The sequence below is a fragment of the Puntigrus tetrazona genome, chromosome 23 (genome assembly GCF_018831695.1).
Source record: "Puntigrus tetrazona isolate hp1 chromosome 23, ASM1883169v1, whole genome shotgun sequence".
Classification (NCBI taxonomy): Eukaryota; Metazoa; Chordata; class Actinopteri; order Cypriniformes; family Cyprinidae; genus Puntigrus; species Puntigrus tetrazona.
This window is the reverse complement of record NC_056721.1, coordinates 6,501,855-6,521,865: the sequence shown is the minus strand read 5'-3', so window position 1 is coordinate 6,521,865 and position 20,011 is coordinate 6,501,855. Positions and strand designations below refer to the sequence as shown.

The 20,011-nt window shown below is 37.7% G+C and overlaps 2 protein-coding genes across 2 annotated transcripts; one reads left to right on the top strand and one right to left on the bottom strand.

Moving 5' to 3' along the window:
- Window positions 1-21: 21 nt before the first annotated feature.
- zgc:171775 (STKc_p38 domain-containing protein) lies at window positions 22-6,055 on the top strand. Its single transcript, XM_043225070.1, has 12 exons — window positions 22-421; window positions 1,761-1,890; window positions 2,465-2,523; window positions 2,780-2,891; window positions 3,035-3,064; window positions 3,740-3,787; window positions 3,905-4,019; window positions 4,126-4,197; window positions 4,277-4,356; window positions 4,450-4,528; window positions 5,416-5,589; window positions 5,745-6,055. Exons 1-12 carry the CDS (start codon window positions 303-305, stop codon window positions 5,804-5,806), a joined length of 1,080 nt encoding a protein of 359 aa, XP_043081005.1. The 5' UTR covers window positions 22-302; the 3' UTR covers window positions 5,807-6,055.
- A 1,717-nt stretch (window positions 6,056-7,772) lies between these two features.
- krt5 (keratin 5) lies at window positions 7,773-12,175 on the bottom strand. Its single transcript, XM_043225069.1, has 9 exons — window positions 11,517-12,175; window positions 10,102-10,310; window positions 9,952-10,012; window positions 9,755-9,850; window positions 9,505-9,669; window positions 9,299-9,424; window positions 8,879-9,099; window positions 8,737-8,798; window positions 7,773-8,631 (listed from the first exon to the last, which is right to left on the bottom strand). The coding sequence occupies exons 1-9, from the start codon at window positions 12,045-12,047 to the stop codon at window positions 8,393-8,395; spliced, it is 1,710 nt and encodes a 569-aa protein (XP_043081004.1). The 5' UTR covers window positions 12,048-12,175; the 3' UTR covers window positions 7,773-8,392.
- Between the last annotated feature and the right edge of the window lie 7,836 nt (window positions 12,176-20,011).

Here is a 20,011-nt window from a genome sequence, read left to right as displayed (position 1 = left end):
CAACTTCCTGGTAGCTTAACAAAACATATTTTTAGTTGAGGAGCAAGGACAGGCGGAAGTCGGGTGCACGCTGTTCACCGCAAAAGACGAACGTCAGCTGTTAAAATCCTAATTGTTGTTTGTTTTGGATGAGCGGGGAGCGAGGACCCTCACCTCAATCACGTGACGGCGAAGGTGCGTGGAGGTGGGCGTGTCCTCGCGAGACTGCCTGGCGCTCACCTGGGTCGCCGTGAACAGTCCGAGTGGTCGAGCGCTGCTCTTTGACGCGCCGCCTGATTTATACTCGTAAGGTGGACGAGCTCATGGCTTCACCTCTGAGAGCGGGGTTCCACAGGCTGGAAATCCAGAAAACTACATGGGATGTTCCTGACCGATACACCTCACTCAAGCCCGTTGGCTCTGGAGCTTATGGGACAGTGTGGTAAGGGGACTGCTGCGGTGAATTATTATTATTATGTAGAGAGAGAATTATATATGTTAATGGAGGTTTCTATATGGGTTTCTATATGGCAAATATGTTAAGAGAGACTGAAATATATGTGAAGGAGGTTTATGGTTAAGGAGACATATATGCTATATGCCAGATTGTGCAACTGATTTTAAAAAATGCAGTGGCTGTAAAAAGCCTGTTTATTATATTTTTCACTACCTTCATTTAATTCAATGTATTTAGTTTGCTTAATGGATTTTTTTTTACTAAATATCTAGTGCTACACTAGAAATTGCTAATGTTCATTGTGCATGTGCAATACTAGCAACATATGATATGCATCTATGGCATAGATCTGAGGCTCGGGGGAAATAAACAGATGTGAACTCACATACCTGAGGGGCAGGTTTCAGCACGTTTGCTGATAACACAGAAATTCCTCCCAAAAATACTGACACTGGCTCGATCAATAGCTTTCTTCTGTCGCGAGCAAAGTCTTTTAGATATATGCCATTTTGACAGCTGATAATGAATTACGCGAATGACATGAAATGGTTGTTGGATACATGCTTATGCGTTATTTTTATTTTATACTTAACCCTTTGAATGCAAGAAAAGATGCCATATTTGTTTTTTAAGGGATTATATTGCAATACATTTAATCAAACGCAACAAGAGCCGGTGTTTTTAATGTGACATTTAGTTTGTCTTTATTTTTTTGGACTCTACAGGTCAAACTTGACCCACATTTGAGTAAGTCATGGCACAAGAACAAAACATGGCCTTGATCTTATAAGCATGTTATGCAATGTTAAATAGCTATGCTTTTTTGATATTTAGCCACTAATAAAATTGAACCCCAAATTTTCCAAGACTTTCGGTTCCCACATACTGTTCTATGTATTGAGGTACAGTAGTGCTAAACACTGTCCAGTATAAAAGTCCTCTTAGATGTGATTTTGTTGGTATTGTATGTAGATGGTATTGTATTCATTTTTATTATCATTTCAATATACATGATCTGAAATGTACATAATTCACAAGAACAAGATCATTTCTGATCACACTGTATGTGATAACAACACAGATAATTTAACCAGAATAAAGTCAATAGTTATAGACATTTAACTATAAGTTCTGTAACACTTGTTTATATCAAAATTGCATGACTCCATTATGATGATGATAATGAATGAATATAATAAATATGGATTCTATTTTTAGCTATATGACATACAATAGTGGGACTTGCCTGCCATCTTTCTGTTATATGTGAAAGCATTTTAATGTTGAACATTTGATGAGCTTTCTAACGATAACTTGTGTGCAGCTTTGCAATTGACCAGAAGACAAAGGAAAAGGTAGCCATTAAAAAGCTGTACAGACCATTCCAGTCTCTGATCCACGCTAAACGTGCCTTTAGAGAACTCCGGCTGCTCCGTCACATCCAGCACGACAACGTAAGTCTCAGATTACAAGAAACCTAGAGCAGACTCTTCTTCGAAATATTGTATATTTGCATTATTACTTTCTCACTGTGTTCCTTGACAGACTTATAATTCATGAACTTTCCTTTATCGTTTAGGCCGGAGCTTTATGCATGCCCGTCGTTTCATAATCCTTCTGTCAATTGAAAGAGAATGAAAAGATTTCGGGATGCTGTTATTGTGAAAGCCCCCCTTTATCTTCTCAAACCGGTTTCTGTGCTTAGTAAACATTGTGCCTCACGTGCTGCTTGTTTAATACGGACTTCAGGCTGAGTGTCAAGAGGATCAAGATCAATTAGTGCAATAATCTATCCTCTTTTTCGAAATCAAGCACAGTTAAGTCACTGGGGTTTCACATTCCTAATTATTTTTTTAGCAGCACTGAGTCTTCCACGGCGAAGTTCGCTTTAGCGATTTTTAAGAAACAGCAAATAAACATATAGCTGCAGGCTACGGTATTCCAGTTGCCTTTTTGCCGATGCATGTCATTCTTGCATAAACCGAATCATAACCCATCTTGTATGCAAATATATTCTCCTTCTTGTAGGTGATCTGCCTGCTTAATGTCTTCACCCCCGATTTCACACTGGAGAAATTCGATACTTTGTGAGTGTCAAGATCAACTCAATGCATTCCTGTGCAGAAATCTTACGCTTGTCATGACAGGCTGAAGGATGCAGGGCACGCATGCGTGTATATGTGTGAATACATTTGAGTTTTTAAAAAATGTTGACCATTTTGTTAATGTTAAGGTATATACACGCTGTATTGTAAATCTCAGTTTCACTTAAAAAAGAATAAAAAAACACAAATGTCAATTTTCAACATCGAAATGCTTACATTCTCTAATGCTTTTGCCCAGCTATATGGTGATGCCGTTTGTCGCTCAGGATCTTGGGCACATAATGAAGAAGAAACAGTTAACCACCAAAGTCATCATTTACCTGTTCTATCAGATACTGCGAGGACTCAAGGTCTGTCTTTATGTTCATTGCGACTTTCATTCTTCTTTTTAGATAGACGTCATACACCAAGCTCCTTCAGTACCACTTATTGATGTTACTGAATATTGAATGATATCGCATCTAAAGAGTAACCGATCCATTTTTTTCCTCAGTATATCCATTCTGCTGGGATCATTCATCGGGTATGTGCAATAAATCCTATTTAAATACTAGTGTTCGAATGTTTGGGGTCTGTACGATTTTTATATGATATTTTTAATTGTTATTATAGTTTGAAATAACTTTGCATCTGAAAGTATTTGAAATGCTATTTATTTCTTTGATGCAAAGCTGAATTACTTTTTGAATCACAATCTTTTAGAAATCATGCTAATATGCTGATTGAGAAACATTTCAGATTATTGTGAAAGCTGTTGCACGGCTTAATATTTTTGTGAAACTGCTAAAGATACTGGTCCCACTTTATATTAGGTGGCCTGAACCATATGTACTTTACATTAAAATTAATAATTTAATACTTATTAATCATTTACTACGTACATAATGTCTTCACTGTCAGTTTTGGTTGATTTAATAGAATGATTAAATGCAAAATGTTAATTTTGATCGGAAATGTTAGATGCTACAAATGCTGTCCTTAATATTTTATATATATATATATATATATATATATATATATATATATATATATATATATATATATATATATATATATGTGAATAAAATGTTAGTTTAATTTTTACATGATACTTCACACAGTATGGCTAAAATGTGACTAATAGCCCAGCTGTAATTTTCCTGTGTATGTAAACACATCCGATGTTATACCTGATGAAATGATGTACGTCTTGTTTCAGGATCTTAAGCCTAACAACCTTGCAGTGGATGAAAACTGTGAATTAAAGGTAAAAGTAATAGCAAAGTTAAAGTAATGGTGATAGACAGTTACTACTATGAGCAAATGATCATTTGTTTCACTCCTGAAACCTTTTTCAATGTGGCTTTCTGATGCTCTTGGTTAGATCCTGGACTTCGGACTGGCGAGACACACTGAAACCGAAATGACGGGCTATGTTGTGACACGCTGGTACAGAGCCCCTGAAGTCATTTTCAACTGGATGCATTATACTCAAACAGGTGACCTTTGACCCAACACATTGCGTACAAGGTGGCCTTATTTTGTGAATGGCTCATATTCTGTTCTGTATCTAGTCTTTTTACAGCTTTATTCTTCTGTTCTCAGTTGATGTTTGGTCTGCTGGCTGCATCCTGGCTGAGATGATAACAGGAGACGTGCTTTTCCCGGGAAGTGACAGTATCCTTTCTCTTATTCCATCGCATTTTAAATATATCTGTCAACCAAAGAAGTGCCTGTTCTTTAACGCCGTGTTAAGGCATTGACCAGTTGAAGAAGATCCTCAGCATGACCGGCACACCAAGCTCAACGCTTGTTCAGAAAATGCAAAGCAAAGATGTAGGCAAATACCATCAGACAACTCTTATTTTCTATTTCAGGGCCTTGGGATTCTTGAGTCTAATTTTCACTATTGTATTGATGTGTTTGCAGGCACAATCATATGTCCGCTCACTTCCAGTACAAAGGAAAAAGGCCTTCAAAGAGTTATTTTCTGATATGGATCCTAATGGTATGTCCACAACTCCCAAATCAGTTTGAAGAAGTAGATATTTTGTTTCTTCATTCAGATTTGGCATTATATCACTTGCTTGCCAATGGATACACTGCAGTGAATGGGTGCCGTCAGAATGAGAGTCCAAACCTTTGAAAAAAATGGCACAATTATCCACAGGTAATCCATGGACTCCAAGCCAACAGTAAGCATCTTGTGAAGATACTATTATTGAGGCATTTTTAACTTAAAAACATTGCTTTAGGCTAAAATATGAGTGCTCTACTAATGCTTTCATTAGTAAAATATGAAAAATATTTACAGATTAAGCAGTGTTCACAAGCGAAAACAGTCCAAGTACACTCAAAACTGTTTAAATGTTTTTTTTTTCTTACAAACACAGAGATTTTTACTTGATAAAATATTAACTGATAGATTAGAGTTGTTATGGATTACTTGTGGAGTACTGTGATGTGTTTATCAGCTGTTCGTTCTCTCATTCTGACGGCACCCATGTAGTGCTGAGGTAAATTTTAAGCAAATTTTCATTTTTGGGTGAACCGTTTCCTTAGACTCAAACTCATTTATGTGACGTTGCATTGATTTTAAATGAGGAAATATCACCCTCTACTGGTAGACTACTACATTAGCACAACTGTATATATAACTGTATATATAACAGTATATATATATATATATATATATATATATATATATATATATATATATATATATATCACTAAGCCATTATTGTTATTATTGCTTGACAAAGTTTTAAGCATTTAATAATATTCTACACTCTCAATTCATAATAATAATAATTGGTTATTTGTCTTGACAAGGTTTCCCATCTGACGCATTCTTTACTGTAATTCAGCTTGATTTAATGTGCGTTCTGTCCACAGCCATCGACCTGTTAGAAGGCATGCTGGTTTTAGACCCAGAGGTCAGACTTACTGCAAAAAGCAGCCTTTCGCATCCATATCTTTCTGAATTCCATGATCCTGAAAACGAGCCTGTGTCTCCCGCATACGATGATTCCTTTGAGAGTCTGGATCTGGCTGTCAGCGAATGGAAGAGTGAGAGCATATGCACACATATAAAACTCGTCTTATTTGTCACTTTTGCACTTTGCCATTCTGTTTAATCAGCTTTGAAACATTTCTAAATTCTTCTGTTGGCACTGACATCATTTCTATTTTTGTATGCTATTCTGCCTTTTTATGTCTCACAGGTCTTATCCACATGGAGATCATGACATTCGACCCAGACAACCCCAGGGTGACTGCAACATGATACCTCATATTCACATCCGGAGAACGCCACTCCAAAGAATTCAAGACACTGATGAGCTATTGTTTGCTTTTGTCAAATGCCATTGGCTAGATGTGTTTAAACACAGTTATCGAACACAGTTCAATAGATATTATCCTTTTTTTGTTACTAAACATTAACTGAATACATATTGACAGCGTCTAAGTGTGTAAAACAGCTTTTACGGTGAGGAAAGATAAAAGTGTAAAATAAATAAATGATTTTTGTGGATGCTTTGTTCTTGATTATCATATAATATTATATATTATATTGACGTTTTATATTAAACTTGAATAGTATTCAATTATGTATACTATTTTAGCAAACCATTGGATGTTAGTTAGACATTAAAATCCTAATTTACCATAAGGGGGCGGTATTTGGTAGACCTTAAATCTGTTCAAACATGGCAAACTGCTTTCGAAGTTTTGTAACCGCACCGTTAAAGAAGTATATTTCGGATCTGCTGGATGACAGTGTACCACAAAGCTGTACCTTGGGTTTTTGGCCGTTTATCAGGTCTTAACTCTGATAAATCAATCATCTGCTTTAGACAGAGGTTGGTATCTCTCACAGGACAATTGCTATCAGGCTCGTCCACTTAAACAACAACAGAATTGTCCTTTAAGGGGTATGAGTAATACTAACTGACCTGCCAGCTAAGCCCTCACTGAATGGAAGCTTAGTTTGCTTGTTGTAACCTGATATTTTGGCACTGCCTGGTCAGGTGTGGTTTTAGGTCCTATGGGAACGCGTTTCAATAGTGGTTGGGTAGTATTTATCTGTTTAGCCAACAAATGTTTAATGTGTAGTGTACATTTAACAGCGTTATTTAAGTCTCTGAAGAGTTGGTACTTTTGTTACCCTTATGTTTTACCCAGTGTTCTGCGCCTGTTGACCTTTTTAATCTCGAGGTCAACATCACAACAAATGTGACTTTTTTTCCTCTACCAACGATATTCAGAACAGTGGTGCATCAATATTATGAGTTTTTCATTTTTCAGTTTTAAACCTTTTTACATTTGTTTCACAGAGTCTAAAATATTAACTCGGATCTTGAAAGTGAGATATGGGATAAGTGTCTGTTTAATTGTAATAAATTGTAAAATTATTTTAAGCTCATCTTTAATTAAACTCATTAATAATTACTAACCTTACAAGCTTGTCAATTACAAAAAACTGAATTTTGTGATAACATCTTACATTTTTTGTAATCCTATTTTTTGTAAACTGATTATGTTAAATGGATGCTAGCTAATTTGACTTCCATTTAAATATTATGTTTGCTGGTGTGAATTTTAAATATGGGTTAAAATAAGATGGAAAAAAACTATGCATTAAAATAAAAATAATCTTTTAAAAGATTATGGATTACAGTTATGGATGCTACAATTACGTGTACAAAATAGCAATTAATCCACTTATGTTATTCTGGCTGCTTAAGATCTTAAGTTCTTTTCTTACTACATGTTATCTTAAGGGTTTTTGAATTGTTTGAATTTTAGTTTTAGTATAGCATACTAAATGCTTAATACTATTGAAAAGTGATATGTTTTTCAGTTGTTTTTAGCTTATTTTTATCTAAAAATTTGGCATGCGGTTGCTTCAAGCAGTTGTATAAACTTCATTCAATGAAAATTGTGATGGTAGTAATTAATAATCGCAATTACAATTTGAAGGGAATAATCAACAATTATGATTTTTGTCATTATCATACAGCACTAGTTAAGATGTGTACACTCACATATATTTACAAATATGTTATTACTTTTACACTGCATTTTTAGGGTCCTTCCACTTTTCTTTATTATGGACACTTTTGTATGCCATTTTCCCAAATATCTCTATAGTAGTGATAATTAAATGATTAGTGATTGTTGCATTTGTGTATTCCGATATGTTGTGAAAAAAGAAAGGTTGGATAATAAATAACAACTAAAGACAGAAATGTTTATGTAACCCTGATTTATTGGTGTTTTCAAGTGGTACATGGCTTGATGAATACAACAGTTTTGACAGAAGAACAGCTCATCAGCCCATCATCCAAAATCAGGAAAAGGAAAGAGTGAAAGTTGGGTAATAACTGAGATTTGCCTCAGTTACCCCTCTCTGAGGGCAGTACAAGCTCAATTGAGTAGATTTTGTTGCACTATGAGTATGCAGCAGAAGCATTAACGATGCCAGTTGTAGAATTGATTTTGTGTGTTTAATACTTGCATGTCATGACATAGAGCAACAAAAGCTATTCACCCTGAAAAAAGTACTTGAGCTCCATGCTTTGTCTGTCTCATTAGCTCCTTTCTCTTTGTGCATCCCCTTAAAAGACAATTTGTACTCTGGATGAAGAGCGATGCCAAGAGGAAAAACAAATATCAAAGACAACAAAGTGAGTGTGAAAAGCCATTCTGATATAACACTTTGACATGAAAGTCTCTTTGGGTCACGATGGTTTTTGGGGGTTAAACTCTTCAAAAAGTTATGAACCGTTGAAATGTAGAGTGAAAAAGATAGGAGTTGCCCAGGTGGTAGATGGTATTTGGAAGCGGGAAACTGGGTGGACGTTTTGGTTTATAAGCGGCGCTTCTGGCTCTGCACCATAGAGCGGGAAATTGAGACTTGGCTGCTGCCGCCACCACCACCGATGGACATTCCTGAGCCACCACCATATCCTAAGCCGCTGCCACTGCTGAAGCCACCGCCGCCAGCACCGAATCCACCACCGAACCCAGAGCCACCACCGAACCCAGAGCCACCACCGAATCCAGCACCACCACCGAATCCAAAGCCACTGCCGCCGCCGCCGCCACCTGTGAACCAATGAACAGACACATTAGTTTTACTGAACACCAATGCAGTTTTTAAAGCAAATGATATGCTTTTGGTCTCATGATAGGAAAAGATGGTACTCTTACCGCTGACACTGCTGCTTGACTCCTGAATGTGGATGGTTGCAGAGCCACCACCAGATGCAATCCTGACAGAGAGAATAAATGTCAATATAAAGACAAATTTAAAGATAAAATAATATACTTTCAAAACAGCGAAGAGACTGACCTGCTCTCCTCTCCTTCCAGAAGTTTCCTGTAGGTGGCGATCTCAATGTCCAAGGCCAGTTTGACATTCATGAGCTCCTGGTACTCACGCACCTGGCGCGCCATGTCCTGCTTTGCTCTTTGCAGGGCTTCTTCCAGATCCTTAATGCGGAGCTTGGCATCCTTCACTGCCAGTTCTCCACGCTCCTCAGCCTCAGCGATCTGAGCTTCCAGGTTGGCACGCTAAGCAGTTCAAAGAAGACATTATGACTTTTGCACTCTTGCTGTCCTCAGAGACTTCTTTACATCATATTATTTCCAACATAGATTGCAAATTCTGATCACTAAAAGTGCAAGTCTTTAAAAAGTGCATACACAAAGGATTTGGTTGACAGCCTAATTCAGGTTTTAACGTCATCCAAAAGCAAAACAAAATTCTTACTTGTCCCTTGACGGCTTCAATTTCATTCTGAAGTCTGCTGATCATGCGGTTGAGCTCAGCAATCTCAGCCTTTGTGCTGCGAAGGTCATCTCCATATTTTCCGGCAGATGACTGCATCTCCTCGAACTAGAAGGTGAAAAGATTGTCTTTTTCATTAGAATCTGTCAGTTCTTTGCTTGGTTTGATGCTTAAACAACTTTTCTTACCTTCTGTTTGTACCACGTCTCAGCCTCAGCCCGGCTGCGGTTGGCAATGTCCTCATACTGTGCACGAACCTCTGCAACAATGGCATCCATGTCCAGGTTACGACTGTTGTCCATTTCCACAATGACTGATGTGTCTTTGATCTGTCCCTGGAGTTCACGCAGCTCCTAAGGTGCAAAGTGAAGGTTTCAGATGCACTCAAAACTGAAATCTAGCATTTTGTTGATAATATATTTTTAATCAAACTCTTACCTCCTCAAAGATGGCCCTGAGGAAGTTGATTTCATCTTGAAGAGAATCAACCTTGGCCTCAAGCTCAACCTTGTTCATGTAGGCGGCATCAACATCCTATGAAGACATGTGCATAACTCAGTATAGTATGCAGCCTTTAGAGTGAAAAGAATTGTAAAATATAACTAGAGGATCAAGGCAGTGGCCAAGTGTTTTACCTTCTTGAGCAGGACAAATTCATTCTCCACTGCGGCACGCTTGTTGATTTCATCCTCATATCTACAAAGATAAGTTTCCCACTTTAGCATTATTCCATGCGCAAGAGGATAATTCTTAGGCTATAAAGCTGATCTTGTGCAGCTACTTACTTGTTCTTGAAATCCTCTACCAAGTTCTGCATGTTCTTCAGCTCTCCTTCCAGCTTCATCTTCTCGTTACCAAGTCCGTCAAGCTGTCTGCGCAGGTTGGCGATGTAGGCCTCGAACATGGCATCGATGTTTGAGCGGGTGGTGGTCTGGTCCTGCAGTAAACTCCATTTTGTCTCGAGTACTTTGTTCTGCTGTTCCAGGAAGCGCACCTGTGTTGTTGATAAACCAATAAAGGATTTGAATAAATGGCTTTATTAGGATATCAAGGATCTTTGATATGCCATTACTCATGCCACAAGATAAGTCTTTTACAGTAATTATCAAACACACCTCTTATTGCATATCAGAACTTGCGGTGACACACCTTTGGCACCTTTGGAGGAATTTATTAGCATATGTGCCATGCCTTGTTGGCCAGCACAATTTTTGTGGAGTAACTGTCCTCTTTATATGCACACTCCCCTTTGGAGATAATGAAGTGCTAACCTCAAGTGACACCACAACATGTTCAGACTCTCTGTGTTCCAATCTATGCTCCCAAAACAATGTTTCCCTCTTGGCATTAAGGTGAGGCTCCTAGGAGACCTGTGCCAAGCTGCAGGCCTTAACAGAGATTAAATGGAACGCCTTACCCTCAGGTGCTAACTGTTCCCACCCTCCTGCAGATTTATGCTATGCAATTAAATTTCGTGCAAAATCTCACAATGACTTTGAACTTGCAGGATTCACATAAAAAGAACAATGCATCAAATGACATCAGAAGGGTTATGTGAGCTACATGATTGCTGATCATATCTCTTGACAGAATCATACAAATGGGCGTAGCACCTAGGTAAGGGGGTAAAATGTACAAGGTGTGGTTACTTAATGAATTCCCCAAACGTGTCAGAGAATTAAAACAAAAAACTTGTTTTGTTTAGGATGAATTAAAATGATTACTAGGACCTACATAAAGTTACCCCATGACAATTTTGGGCCATTTTAGTAAGAGTTATAGATGATGCTCACAAATATCTGCATTGCTGCCATAGGGATAGATGGCAAACTTGATCCATGCCCTTATTTGGATTGGCCTAGTCATTGGATCTCACCTGGCTTGGGTTTCCAAACTCACCCTCACTCTCTGAGAACAATTGCATACAAGAAAAAAAAAATGCAAGCCTGTGCTAAGATATAGCTTTTACTGCTTGACTAAAATGTAGTGATAATTGTGAAAAATATGGCATATACAATGCCTGCCTGCCTCCTCTGTGCTTATCGTTATACAGAATGTGACACTAAGAGGATTTCCGGGTGCAAGTGACTGGCTGTGAAATATTTAATGAAAAGAACCCAGCTCATATTAAGGCCCTTGAAATGTGTGCATGAAATGAAAAGTCAAAAAGGTAACTGTGCATGCTTGCAAGAAGACTAACCTTGTCAATGAAGGAAGCGAAGCGATTGTTGAGGCTCTTGATCTGCTCTTTCTCTTGGGTGCGGACAACTTGGATGTTGGGGTCGATTTCTAGGTTTAGTGGGGCTAGGAGGCTCTGGTTGACTGTGACAGCTGTGATCGGTGCTACACCACCAGGGAACCCTGCACCGCCGCCAAATCCTCCACCCATGCCGAAACCACCTCCGAGACCACCTCCAAGACCACCTCCAAGACCACCTCCCATACCACCTCCCATACCTCCTCCCATACCTCCTCCGTAACCTCCTCCGAAACCTCCTCCGTAACCTCCACCCATGCCACCGCCGCCAATGCTGTAGCTGTAGCTTGATCCAGATGACCCACCAAAGCCTCCGCCGCCACCGCCGGAACGACGTAATGACACAGTGCTCACTCTGCTGCCAATGGGTACTCCGCTGGCAGACATGCTAGAGTAGCCCTTCCTGATATTTCCACCCATGTTGCTTATGCTTCCACCGCTGATGCTGTAGGTAGTGGTTTTGTGCGAAGACATGGCTGCTGTCGTCTATGAAGGGGTGAGGTTCAGCGAGAGAAAGAGCAGGATGAGACAGAGAGATCCAGAGCAGGAGAGCTCACTAAGAGGAAAGTTAAATCCCTCTGAGTGCCTTCTTCAAGGAGAGCAGCAGCTTTTATACCTCTTGTGCTACGGGAGGGGCTCACCTGAACACTCCCCTTTCGGCCTCAGGCTCCTGTCCTACCTTTGCCCCTGTCCAAGTGATACATACACCCATCTTGCTCGGCTGGTATGGGAGCACTTTCAGCAGAGAAGGCCTGGCCACACCCTGATTTTTATGCACACTCTCTCACATAAAGTGGAGAAATTAGGAGTAGAAAAATAAGGTCAAACTACCAGAATTGCAAGTACTACAAAAAACCTTTATATTTTGCTAGTTATATGTAATCCAATGCACCTTAGTTAAATAACCAGATGGCATTCTATAAACTTAACGCATGGCAAACTATACAACTCCATGCATATTTCATGATTTGGGGAGGTTCAGGGCTCACCGTTTGCTTTAAGTTTCATGCAGGAGTATTAAATAGGGGAATATTTGATGAAGGGCTTAAATGTTGAAGCTTGGCGCTCGTCCTGGAAGCCATTGTGACCCGCAGGCTCCTCTTTCCAGTCAAACAATCAAGCTTCTGTTCTCTCACCTCAATGGCTCTGTCATGGACACTACTTCACCACCTCGTTCTGTGATTCCCAGAGGGCTGACGCAGTTGCATGCAAAATAAATTTTATGTTACCTCATATTAAAACGCATTGCACAAACTTTATTGGGAATGTTAACAGCTTTGTTTGCTTTAGCGTACTAGATTTTAACTTTAGTTTGGATAGTTATGGGTGAGTATCAGAACTCAGAACAAAGCATGGTGGATGCAGCAGTGTGGTTATTTTTGTAGCCGTCCTTAGGTGGCATTATTCAGCAACGCGTGCTGCTTTTGTTAGCATGTCCCCTATCATGTTGAAAAAGTCAGTGTAGTTCTGCGGACTTGTAAAGTGGACAGGTCCAAAAGATTCAGAAAACTTATTCAGAAAAGTATTTATCAGATAACGTGAAGTGCACAGCAGGAAGAGTCAGTCTGTAAGGTTTATTAACATTAGCACATTAACAAGGACCTTTATAAAACCACTTGTCACTGAGAGGAATATATGTCTGTAGAAATTCAGGTGTCACTTCATTAACCAACATTGTTTATGTGATATTTGGCTCCCAGTGCACTTTTTTAAAAATGCTTTTATCAATCCATTGATCTGAACAGTGATACTGTCAAGTCTTTGTTAGATTTTGAGGGTGTTTTGGTGAAATTTCACCTCAGCCTTTTCTTTGAATGTGTACAATGCGTTCTGTCAGGTGATTCAAGTTATACGATGTGGGAGATTGGATTGTGAGATCAAAGATGCCTTGAAGCAAAATGGCCAAAAGATCTAAGCACAGCCAGTTGATCAATGAATATTGTAAGTATAGTTATGCCAATTACTTTATCACGGAAATTAAAAAGTATAGAGGGTCAGCCCCAGTCTATGGTTAAGGTCCCAAGTGAAAAACAAGTGCACTTTCATAATCGACTTTAAAAAATTTAAAAAAAAATGTATTTAGTTACCACTTTTAGTACACTTGAACTAGTACATTCAAGTGTCCTACAAGTTGTGACTTGAATATATCATTTAAATATAGAGATAGTATATTAAAAGTGCATTTTAGTTAATATTCATGGTGTTAAAATGGCACAGTTGGGTCCACCAATATAACATTAAGTTTATCTTAAAAAAGTGCTAAATAATTATTTCAAAAGTACAAAATGAGTGCACTTTAAGTACATTATGGAAGTGTACTTTTTGTTTCAAAAATAGTATCAAAGTTCACTTTTTGTATATTTTCTTATTGTAGCGCATCATTCGATAGCATTAAAAAAAATCTGTTTTATTTTTTCCGTTTCTGTTTTATGCCATTTTAATTTATTTAGATGAATAGTACTGATTTTTGCTTTACTGACCTATAATAATATATGAAAAACACATTAACAGTGCAAAACACAATTTAAATTGTGATACTGCTTATCATTTGTGGTTAAAATCCAAGAAAACTGAAGCACATTTGAAGCACATCCCACTCAATGTTTTTACAATGACATACTATATACCTTCATATAAATAGCACATTTGTAAAAATCACATACTGTAATGCTTCAGTTGCATCATACTCTACTGAACAGTGTTTCAGCTTCCAATTTTTTCATGTCCTTATTTTCCCAGTTGCAACAAAGGACTCATTGTTGGGGATAATGTTTGAAACCAGGTGTTAATCTGCATTGCCTGCTGCAGGAATGAGAAGGGGTGAACAAAATCAAAAGAGTTTCTATAGACTGAATTGACAGTTGACATTTTAGGTTGGTGGGGAGCACTCAGGTAGGCCTGAGCGAAGTCGGCCCAGCTTTAGTAGGCACAACTGTTTTTGTCCGCTGTCTTTATCCCTGCAATAGGCATTGTTCGATACATTTTAAGATATTTCTCTAAAGAGCAAGAGTAGCTTTTCATGGTTTGTGCCTTTTGTTTTTACCCAAAATCTAACTGATATAATACTGTACAGTCCAGCAAGCACAATAACCATAGAAATGGTACAATATGGAGATGGTTTGATCCAGGCTTTGTGTGGCATCACCGCACAGTGCAACAAAGAAAAGTGAATCGTTGCTTGGTTAGTCATACTGCGTTTGGATTGTCTGGACATGAAAGCTGTAATTTAGGTGTGTAATTTATCATTAGGTGTGGCCCAACATTGCCAATAACGCAATGCTTGAAATTTGTCCAAATCCTGATTTATTTACGTGCGTATCCACTGGAGTCGCTTTTTATTATCTTGTACACTATGTTGTAACTTTCACTGTTTCTTGTTTCATCTTCTTAAATGATAATTCGTCTGTAATTTATTACATAGCTTCCATGCATTGATTTTTGACTGTTTTGGACTAAATGTATCTCCGTTCTCACAGAGTTTTGTTGGCGATGCTGAAAAGAGAATGTAATGGCAACAAACTTGCAAAATCTTAAACAGGTTTATAGTCTCTACATAGGAGTGTACGCATATAATAAAGAAGAAACTGTGTGCATCTTAAGAAAAGAATCAGTGAAATTGGGCTGCAATAAAACATTTTTTATTATAATGTCTCCTATATTTTTATAGTGTTTTTATAGTATTTTTATAGAGTTATTTATAGTGTATAATGGCATGAAAAGGCAAAACAGCATTTGAGATGAAATCTGAGAGTTGCGTGCTTGCTCAGACATAGTCATATTCGTCGTGCCGAAACAAGGGATATTTTTCTTTTATGAAAGCTCACCAATCATTAGTGAGTAAGATGGGGCCCACCTTTTAAGACCACACCCCTTTTTCTTTACCACACCCAAGCCTTTGAGATTCATTTCCAAATATGGATACAACCATTCACAAGAACATGGCCTTGTGGGCTAATAACTGTCTTCGTGAAATAAAATAACATTTACAACTGGGAGGAGTGAAGTTAGTGTGTTCAGCTCCTGCATTAAACAGATTCTGCAGACCGGCCTCAATTAAATAATGGGTGTAAAAGAAAATGTCCTTTGTTTAAAAACTGCGTCAACATACACTTGAGTATGTGTGCTAAAGTCAGTGTTATATGTAAAAAAATGAATGTCCGTCCATCCTTTGTTTCGTGTAATGCTACATTCGCGTTTGCTAAATAATCACTTGTGGAAGGAGTTTTCGTATAGGTGCTTTTTAAAAGAATGCAGAATGAAAGTAGACAAGTAGGAAGAAAACTTTGCTCAAGTACACTTTCACAATTTGGAGAAAAGATCAAATCTTCTGTAAAAGGATGGGTTATGGATTAAAAGCATGTCAGTGCATTAATGTAACTTTGTTATTGTCAACTTTACTATTGGAACACTGTTTAACTGTTATATGAGTAAAATGCACAAATAATCACATTGATTAATAAAATACATATTTATATTGGTTTTAAGAGAGGTTAGGAAAGTACAATTTTTTAACATTTTCTTCTATGCCACAAAAAAGAACTGATCTATAACGTGATACTGTTAATAAATGAAACTAATCCCAGCATCATAACAAATACTAAAAATAATGAATATTCAATTTTACATTTAAGAGTGCTATTAAATTATTAAAATGTTAAAAAAGTCTTGCATTCCGACATATTTTGTAACTAATGAAAAATATTCCTCATTTACAAGTCAGTCTGTAAATGATTTAAGTATGCGGTTCTTGCAGGAGTCTTTAAATATTTAAAATGTTCACCTTCTACCTGACTGTTTTAACTGTTTCTGGCTTTGCCTTCAAGCTTCTAATGCAGAAACATTCAACAATACTTGTCAGCACAAGCTGAGGAATGCTTCAGATGTCTCAGAAAATCCTTGCACAGCACAAGCTTCATTAGAACACCATTTTTAACATTTCTGTTTAGTGTGCAGTTTTGATGTTTTTCTACATAACCAATGTGCCTCTGCGTCAGCGTAGGTTTGAACGGGTAGGTGTGGCTATGTGTGCAGCTCATCTCTGGGTAGAAGGAGCCCCTCACGTATTGCTCGCTCAGAGTTTTCCCATAGGAGTGCCTTTAATTATTCGGATGATAACTGAAACGTCCTGTTCTATCATAGTCTCCAGGCTGAGTCAAAGGGCTGGGCCAACAAGCTCTGAGAACAGGTGTGATCGAGGCCCCTTTTTTTTTTTTCATAAGCCCGACTTAACCTGGACCAGCCAGGTGTGGTGATGGGCGTCTACAATAAATGCAAGTGCATGTGGGAATCAGTGTACATGAACTAAGTGAAGAATAGCATGGGATTCACTATCTCTTTGTGCTGTTAAGTGATATTCATTTAAAATGAATTAAGTGATATTCTTTTGCATTTAAAGCCTATAAATGCGCATGCAGGAAGCTGCGATTCAGACCCTTTCACATGCTTATAAGGCATTTAAGTTTAAATAGAAATACAATATACATTAGTTTTTTTTAATTTTGTGTTTTATATATACTTTCGTTCCATTTGAGAAATTCAGTTTCAAGTTGATCTCAATTACTACCCGTGTATTTGGACAGATCTTGTTTACTTTTGTGAATACTATGCATTTAACATAAACCTTTGCTTCAGAAAGATTACGTTTTGGGTTTTGCAACGCATGTTTGGTTTAGTGTACTGACGGAACTGCTATTATTGTACAATTAATCTGTACAGTTTAAGGGTATTGACCAATGCAAAGAATGCAATGAAGATAGTAAGCAAATCTTTGTGCAAAGCATGAAAAACTGTCAGGAATTATTTGACGAAGGACACAGAGCTTCCTCTCGCTTCATTCCTCTGAACTCCTACATTATCTATGGTGTGATATAAACTCCTGTTCATGGTCTTAGGAACAGCAGCTCTGAACACACCAGCTCACCGGGGATTGAACCCACAACCTTTGCGTTTAACAATCTGCATTTTTACAGCCTGAGCTAACATGTCTTTTATGAAGCGAGAACCTTAAAGTGAGGACTTTCAAGTTATCAGTGAGAGTTCTTCGGTAGTTCTAAGCTGACATGGTCCCGTGTGGGGTTACAATAATCAATTATTTTGTGTTATCATTAACTAAAACAAAAACCATTAAACCATTAAAACACTTCTGTTAAATTAAGCTGAAACTAAAACTAAATTATTAAACATATAATATTGTATTCATATAAATATTAGATGAAATGACGTGCAACATGATAATATAGCATGCAACTTGATAATATATAACAATTATTTTTATGAATGCATGTGTTTATTATTTGCACATTTTTCTGCATACTACGGCTGGCCTTCATTACTGTTTATTCAAATGAAAAACACAAATGTGGCATGGCATCAAACACAACTCAGGATATCTTGCATTCTTGACACGGATCATAACTTGCCTTTGATAATTATCATAAACAGTTTTTTTAGGGGCAAGTACCCAACGATGCCTTTTACTTCTTGAGACCAAATCGAACTGGCATGAGCCAGCTTGTAGTAAAACGCATATCTAACAAGGGAGGCCTCTTTTCACTTTTCTGAATCATACATTTGGCCAGAGCACCGTAAGACTCACAGAACATCCACAGTGAGAGTCTCAATTAGCTCACGGTTGAAACTTGCCCTCATCGAGTCATAGATGGATTGTTTGCTTTATGATCTGTTTTGACTGTAAATCTTTTGTTGCTTCTAGCTATTGGTGTATGAAGTGTCACTGACATCAGCGGATAACTCACAGATCGTAAAGGGAAATTAAACAGCAATATTATTCTAATTTCCAAATATACTGTTTATTAAGGTAATGGGTTGGCTAGTTTTCTGCATGCTTTATGTATCATGAACTAACGGAACAGTAATTATTACAGGATTTATAAATCTCTTGATTTTGTTAGTTGCTGAGAGAGAATTCAGCACCCCGTAACCTTTAATAGGGCAAGTGTAGTTTGAAAAATTGACAGATGGACAATTGAATGATTTCAAATTTATGCACAACTGTTCATTTTCAGTTCACTGTCAATGCATTAAAGTGACACTAATATTAACTACACTTTAAAAAACAAATGTTTTTTAGTATATACAACATTCAGCGTTAAAATGTAGTAGTTCATGTAGAAACGTACATTTATGGACAAAAATATTGGCACCTTTGCAGGCAGAACCTAAAAAAGTGGACATATTTATTGGCACCCTTAAATCAGTCGCTTCAATGAATGAGTTTTTTTACACCTCTCTACTGGAACTTTATTTAGTTGCACAAACGAGCTTCCATCAATTTAATTAATGTTGACTTTAATGTAAAGTGTTGCAGTTTTATTGTTTCACAGTAGCGCAGTGTCGTAAAACTGCTGTCTTTTGGACATTTGACTGAAACGCTTTCTACCCTGCAGCACATTCAGCACTCACAGCACTACAATGACTTGATTCGGATGACATGTTGGACACACCTCTACCACTGGGGCGTTTGAGTATGTTTGCCGTCGGTGCACTGTGTGAACATGTTACCTTTTTATTGTAAGTGTAGGAGAATCTAGAATATTTGATTCACAGAAAGAGCTTTAGTCTATAAAAACTATGTTGTTGATGTAGCTAATGCTACAAAAGTCTTGTGGATCTTGTCATGTCTCGACAGATCGGCGTTCGTGAATCTTTGGCTCACTGTATCTGTGCTATCATAGACTATCATAGACTTTTTCCGAGATGTTCACTGGCACCAGCTTCTTAATCAACGATACATATTGTGGAAAGTGCTGTACATATTCAATTAAATATACATCGAAACAAACGCAGAGAATGTGTGAATTACCATAAATTGGAATGGATTGGCTTGTTTTGAAGCAGCTTCGCTTCTTGTTAGGTGTGGTCGCGGTGATTTTTGACATTGTTCTAATTCTCATTATTATTGGTATGAGACCCAGAAAACCCTTGGGTCATATTGACCCTGAGGCGTGGCGGATCATATCTGTTCTGTCCTGGTTTCAGAATTCAGAAAGCATTCAAACCTGTCACTCTCGATGGTCTTGACAAGCCGTTTTTTTTTTTTTTTTTTTTTTACGGAGAGGCAGATTTTCAAAAGGCATGTACAAACTCAAAGTACCAAAAGGTCACAGAAATTTAGCTGACATCTTGTATGTTTGTGTGCTTTTATGCATTTCACGTTAATCACACCACTTTCAAATCTCTATGTTCGATATAAAACAAAAAATAGGTGTGAAATAGTTTTTGAATTTATCTTCGGGTTATGAGCTTGGGGTGCATGACTGAACCTGTGCAACAGCTGGATTGTTATATAAATGCTGTACTTTTCCCACAGGCTTCTTCGATGCAGTGACATGAGAACTGATGCTGACCTAGCAGCAGTTTCACCGTTTCTCAGTATACAAGGGTGAAAGCAAAAAAGTAATTTACATGCATATTTTTAT

What these genes read in the sequence shown, in the direction of transcription:
- zgc:171775 (XM_043225070.1), top strand. Translation starts at nt 303, where the DNA reads ATGGCTTCACCTCTGAGAGCGGGGTTCCACAGGCTGGAAATCCAGAAA. An exon ending in AGATACTGCGAGGACTCAAG is followed by an intron (nt 2,892 to 3,034) that starts GTCTGTCTTTAT and finishes TTTTTTCCTCAG; the next exon opens with TATATCCATTCTGCTGGGAT. An exon ending in AGAAAATGCAAAGCAAAGAT is followed by an intron (nt 4,357 to 4,449) that starts GTAGGCAAATAC and finishes ATGTGTTTGCAG; the next exon opens with GCACAATCATATGTCCGCTC.
- krt5 (XM_043225069.1), bottom strand. Translation starts at nt 12,047, where the DNA reads ATGTCTTCGCACAAAACCACTACCTACAGCATCAGCGGTGGAAGCATA. An exon ending in AATTTGTCCTGCTCAAGAAG is followed by an intron (nt 9,851 to 9,951) that starts GTAAAACACTTG and finishes ATGTCTTCATAG; the next exon opens with GATGTTGATGCCGCCTACAT. An exon ending in TCAGGGCCATCTTTGAGGAG is followed by an intron (nt 9,670 to 9,754) that starts GTAAGAGTTTGA and finishes TTTGCACCTTAG; the next exon opens with GAGCTGCGTGAACTCCAGGG.